This window comes from Carlito syrichta, unplaced genomic scaffold, assembly GCF_000164805.1.
Source record: "Carlito syrichta isolate Samal-C Ts95f unplaced genomic scaffold, Tarsius_syrichta-2.0.1 Scaffold309007, whole genome shotgun sequence".
In the NCBI taxonomy this organism is placed as follows: Eukaryota; Metazoa; Chordata; class Mammalia; order Primates; family Tarsiidae; genus Carlito; species Carlito syrichta.
Genome location: NW_007253103.1, coordinates 336,185 through 342,531, shown reverse-complemented (window position 1 = coordinate 342,531; position 6,347 = coordinate 336,185). Strand labels below are relative to the sequence as shown.

The 6,347-nt window shown below is 42.0% G+C and overlaps 1 protein-coding gene across 1 annotated transcript in view; it reads right to left on the bottom strand.

Moving 5' to 3' along the window:
- Nucleotides 1–6,347, bottom strand: part of PANK2 (pantothenate kinase 2) — a 33,135-nt gene that overhangs the window by 9,238 nt on the left and 17,550 nt on the right. Inside the window, 2 exon segments of the mRNA XM_021716836.1 lie at nt 1,867–2,043; nt 3,106–3,359. Coding sequence (XP_021572511.1) covers nt 1,867–2,043; nt 3,106–3,359 — 431 coding nt within the window.

The window sequence follows — 6,347 nt, the reverse complement described above, 5'->3', positions numbered from 1 at the left end:
AATAAATCAAAAATTAGCTGGGTGTGGTAGCACGCGCCTGTAGTTCCAGCTACTTGGAAGGATTGCCGGAGCCCAGCAGGTCGAGGCTGCGGTGGCCGGGAGCGGCCACTGCACCCCAGTATGGGCGACAGAGTGAGACTCCAACTCAAAAAAACAAAAAGACTTGAGCTGATATTTCTCCAAAGGCTACAGACAAATGGCCAATAAGCACATGAAAAATTGTTTGGCCAGGTGCATGGTGGCTCTTGCAAGGAGACAGAGGTGGGAGGATCACTTGAGGCCAGGAATTGGAGACAAGTCTGAGCAACAAAGCCAGACCACATCTCTACAAAAAATTTAAAAATTCGCCAGACATGGTGATGCATGCCATAGTCCTAGCCTCAAGAGGCTGAAATGTGAGGATCACTTGAGTGGAGTTGGAGGCTGCAGTGAGCTATGATTGCATCACTTAACAAAAAAAAAAAAACGATAGTCACCATTAGTCATCAGGGAAATACAAATCAAAACCACAATGAGATATTACTTCACACCTATTAAGACAGCTGAAACCAAGAAGACAGACACTAAAAAGTGTAGATTAGAAATTTTTTTTTTTTTTTTGAGTTAGAGTCTCACTGTCGCCCAGACTGGAGTGCAGTGGCCGCTCCTGGCCACCACAGCCTCGACCTGCTGGGCTCCGGCGATCCTTCTACCTCAGCCTTCCAAGTAGCCGGAATTACAGGCATGTACTACCACGCCCCACTGATTTTTTGATTTATTGTAGAGATGAGGTCTCACTGCCCAGGCGGGTCTCGAACCTGTGGGCTCAGGCAATCCATTCACCTCAGCCTCCCAAAGGCGCAGGATTACAGGCTGAGCCACTGAGCCCGGCGAGATGAGAAATTTAAACTCTCATAAATTGTTAGGATTACAAAACAGTATAACCATTTTGGAAAACAGTCTAGTTGTTCCTCAGAAGACTAAACATAAAGCTACCATATGACCCAGCAATTCCACTTCTAGGTATATACATAAGGGAATTAAAAATATATGTGCACACAAACATTTATACACAAATGTTCAACATTATTCATAATAACCAAAAAGTGAAAACAACCTGAAAGTTCATCAACTGATAAACAGATAAAATGTGGTATACCTATATGATACAATATTATTGGCAATAAAAGGGAATAAAGTACTGATTCATGGTATAACCTGAATGAACCCTGAAAACACTATGCTAAGTAAAAGAAGCAATCACAAGAGCATATATTTATTGTATGATATCATTTATATGCAATGTTCAGAACAGGGAACAGGCAAACCTACAGAGAGAAATAAAATTAGTGTTTGGCAGGGGCTGGGGTGGAGTGTGGAACATGGCAGCTAATGGATATAAAGTTTCTTTCTAGTATGATGAAAATATTCTGAAATGGGATTATGGTAATGGTTGCAGAAATCACTAAATTGTACACATGAAAAAGGTGACTTTATAGCATGTACATTGTTTTGTTTTGTTTTGAGTTGGGGTCTCACTCTGTTGCCCTGGCTGGAGTGCATTGGCACAATCATGGCTCACCGCAGCCTTGACCTCCTAGGCTCAGGGAGTCTTTCTGCCTCAGCCTCCCAAGTAGCTGGGACAAGTGAATACTACCACACCTGGCTATTTTTTTATTTTTTGTAGAGACAAGGTCTTACTATATTGCCCAGAATTCCCTGGCTCAAGCAATCCTCCCACCTTAGCCTACCAAAGTGCTGGGATTACAGGCATGAGCCACCACTCTCAGCCTATCACATGTAAATTGCATTTCACTAAATGTTTTTAAGAATGCCTAACATTAATATTTTACACATGTATTTCTTAGAACACACACACACTCTTACCTTGAAGCCACAGCCCAGCCTGGCAAGCCAAACCTCTCATAGTCCCCACCATAAATGTCCCGCACTAGTTTATCCACTTTGGTGCTATCTCCACGAGAGGCCATTTCAAGAGCTTCTTCAAAAGTGGTGCAGCCAGTGAGAAGACAGCAGAGACCAAAAAATGTTCCTCCTCCGAGACTGGGATTAAAAACAAACAACACAGTATTACAGTATTTTTTTTAAAAAGAAATAAAATAGTAACATGTATGGTCCCCCAAACCACATTCATGTATCAATCCACTCGTTCCTCAACCCAATCATGCAAATGCAAATGACACTGGGAGGAAATAAATACGTGGAGAAACGAAATGCCTGATACACATCTGGAAGATACACATTCACGGGAACAACAAGCCAAGTGGCAAAATGTAGGGCCCACCTTCCTGCGGGCATTCCATGCAAGTTGGCTGGCTGCTGAGCATGAAGAACCTCAGATGCAAATCAGCCCAACACACCCTGTCCCTCTCCGGTGAGCTTTCTCATCCAAGTGCTTTGTCAGCCCGGTTCATCAGTCCCCCACCCCACCCCATCACACTCCTCCAGTAATGAGTTTTCTCCCCCAAAATTACTCTTCCCATTCTTAAACTCATGCCTGTTTTAAAAACTTATTTATCCCAAACCCCAGACCTTTATTTTTCCTCAAATGACCACTAATCCTTAAGTCAAAGCATATTCATTCTCTTCTTCCGCCTACTCCTCTCTTTTCAAACTATCCTCCCCCAGTCATTTTTCTACTGATCAGTAACCTCAGCTTCTATATCCTATCCTTCTAGATCATATCCTCTAGCCACATATGTGTATGTGTGTATGTACGTACATACACATAAGTATAACATCTATACAAGTTTCAAAGCTGTGACTTTTCCCTTGCCTTTTCCTTATAGGTGCTACCTAGTAACCTGGGCTACTTCGTATATGCTCACCATAAACTATCTTGAGGGCAAAGGCTACAATGAGTGATGCTATATTTTATGAAACACCTATGGTAATAAAATCTTGAGCAACAGAGATTAAAGAAAAGTAGGTCATAAAATCAGAATTTTCAAAGAGAGGCATTTGTTTACATAATCTTAGAAAAACTTGCATTTTTTTCATAATTTTAACATGTCCTTGAAGGTATAGTTGCATGCAGTGCCTGAAAACTTAATTAACCTATTATGATATTAAGAATAAACAATGACTTCTAAATGAAAGATTTACCTGGTACCTGTGACACGCTTGTAATTATCTTTGGAATATACTGCTAAGATGCTAACTCCTGAGCCAATGTTCACCAAAAGCAGAGGGTATGGATTTTTCAAATCAAATGGTAACTTCTGACATTTTTCAGAATCAGCAGGGTTTTCAAAGTAATAGCACTGTGACCGTCCATTAAATCCAACTGAGTCAATGTATAAAATTCCTTTTATTAAGCAATCTAGCTCGTCCAGTTTGCAAAGCTGAAGATCACCTATCTGTAATGAAATAAGAATATACTCAGACCTTTTAAAAAAGCCAACATAAATAAAAATTCCATTCAATAAGACATCCCCTCTACGTTAAACCATAAAATACTCACAGATGTGTATTATTTATGCATGCTTTACAGAAAAATTGTAGAACCACGAACATATGGATGGACTACTTAGACAGATTCTTGCCCACATAGACCTAAATACACTCTCCATACACACCAATGCAGCAGCCAAAGATGTGTACCAAAAACCACAAGTGAGCACTTATCAACTTGTCAAGCAGAAAACAAGATCTCTACTGGTAGGGACAGTGGGGCAGGTGCACAGCTGAGGCCACAGCACTATCAGAAAGCACCTGGTGACACAGAGCAGGAGCCACAGGATTTACATCGCCTTCCAAAAGACCATCTTCAAGGTTACAGCACAGCATCAAAATGGCCACAATTTAGTATTTAACAACTGGAAGCCAAAGAACTGAAAGTGTCCAATTAGATAATATTGCTATCTAAACTAGTTACGGCCTCTTGGGGAGCAAGGGAATTTTAGCAGCAACGAAATTTAGACCATTTTAATCAATTTAATTCCATTTAAGTAATTAATAAAGGAATGATTAAACTGTTATTCATATTATGAGGGACTATACAGTAATTTAAAATGAAGAGGATGTATCATGTGCTGAAGTGGAAGAACTCCAAGACATGTTATTAGTCCAAAAAGCAAGTTGAGAAACATTTTCTAAAATATGAACGAATCGGTGTTTTTAAAACCATATTTATATGCATATGTATGTGTCATACAGTCATGCACAGAAAAATTTAAAAGAGACATGTAAACTTTTAACAGCGGTGACTGGAGAGATGATACAGATGTCCATGTTTGGCTCTGTTATATTCTAATCCACTGTGGGAGATGAAAAAGTTAATAAGTAATTTCATCTTAGTCCTTAATTAATCCATAAGAATATCAAGTCACTTCTCTCACCAAACCCAAGCCCCTTAGGTGTTTAATCATTGTCCTTATTTCTTTCTTTTTTTTTTGAGTCAGAATCTCACTCCATTACCCAGGCTGGAGTGCAGTGGCGGGAATCACTGAAGCCTTGACCTCCTGGGCTCAGGCAATCCTTCTGCCTCACTCCCAAGCAGGTGAGACTATAGGCATGTGCCTATACTCTTATTTTGGGGGATATAATCATCATCTTATTTTGGGGGATTTTTTGTGGAGACGAGGTCTTGCTACGTTACCCAGACTAGTCTTGAATTCCTAGGCTCAAGCAATCCTCCCACCTCAGCCTACTAAAGTGATGGGATTACAGGCGTGAGCCATCACAACTAGCCATCACTGTCCTTATTTCATCTGGCCACGCCCTCATACCAAGATGAATTCTTTGCTGACTTCCTGACATTTACATCTCAAAGTACCAGCATTATCAATTCAAAACCCAATCATTTTATACTGGTGGTCCCTCTGGAATCCAGGTAGTTTTCTGTCACTGTATGTCAAATGAATTTCTCTGTCATTCCCATAATTCATATTATCCTAAAATATCCTGATCTGCTATTATTCCTAATGAATTTCAACCTAACTGACATATTTAGGTGATTGAATCCTAAAGTCACTTCACTAACCCAAGTTACTCAGGAAACAGGTGTAGCGCCAAAAAGCAAGTGCAATATAAAGCAAGGACATCTGATTCACATTTTAAAAGAAACAGGGTAGCATGTTGCACATCCGTAGTTACAGTTACTAGCGAGGCTGAGGCAGGAAAATCGCTCGAGTCCAGGGAGTTTTAGGCCAGCCTGGACAATATAGTGAAACCCTGTCTCTAAAAATTAATTAATTTCTTTAATTAAAAAAAAAAACAAAAAACAGCCAGGCACGGTGGCTCACATCTATAATCCCATGACTTTGGGAGGCCGAGGTGAAAGGATTGCCTGAGCCCACAGGTTTGAGACCACCTGGGCAACTTGGCGAGACCACATCTCTACAATAAACCAAAAATCAGTCGGGCATGGTGGCGCACGCCTGTAGTCCCAGGTACTTGGAAGGCTGAGGCAGCAGGATAGCGGAGCCCAGCAGGTCGATGCTGGGGTGGCCGTAAGCGTGCCACTGTACTCCAGCCTGGGTGATGGAGTAAGACTCCAACTCAAAAAGCAAAAAAAAGAAACAGGGTAAACTCAGCATTAAAAAAAAAATAGTTCACTGTGGTTCAGTAAATATTACTCCTAATGTAAAAGCAGGATTTAAGAGGCATTTCATTTCTTTTTTTTTTTGAGTTGGAGTCTCACTCTGTCACCCAGACTGGAGTGCAGTGGCCGTTCCCAGCCACCGCAGCCTCGACCTGCTGGGCTCCGGCAATCCTTCCGCCTCAGCCTTCCAAGTAGCTGGAACTACAGGCGCGCACTACCACGCCTGGCTAATTTTTTATTTATTGTAGAGATGAGGTCTCGCCAAGTTGCCCAGGCGGGTCTCAAACCCGCGGGCCCAGGCAATCCACTCACCTCGGCCTCCCAAAGCGCTGGGATTACAGGCTGAGCCATCAAGCCCAGCCGGCATTTCATTTCCATACAGTTTTTAAGAACAGTACCAGTGCATACAAACAAGAAACCCCAATAGCCTAAGAACCAATTATTAAGCTATAAGATCCACTTTGCACCCTTCTTCAACTACCACACAAAGCTGAACCTCTGCTAACAGCCTGAATGGTTTTCAAATATGTTCCAAAGGGCACCTCCTTAGGGTCCTGGAAACAGGGTCCACTCTGAGGCTTCCTCAGAAGGGAAACAGCTCTTCTGCTACCTCCCCCTTTACTCACAGGTAGAAAAGAAGCCCCTGAAAACCAAGAATCAAAAACAATCCAAGCCGGGCTCGGTGGCTCAGCCCGTAATCCCGCACCTTTGGGAGGCTGAGGTGAGTGGACTGCCTGAGGCTGCGGGTTCGAGACCCGCCTGGGCAACTTGGCGAGACCTCATCTCTACAATAAAATCTTTT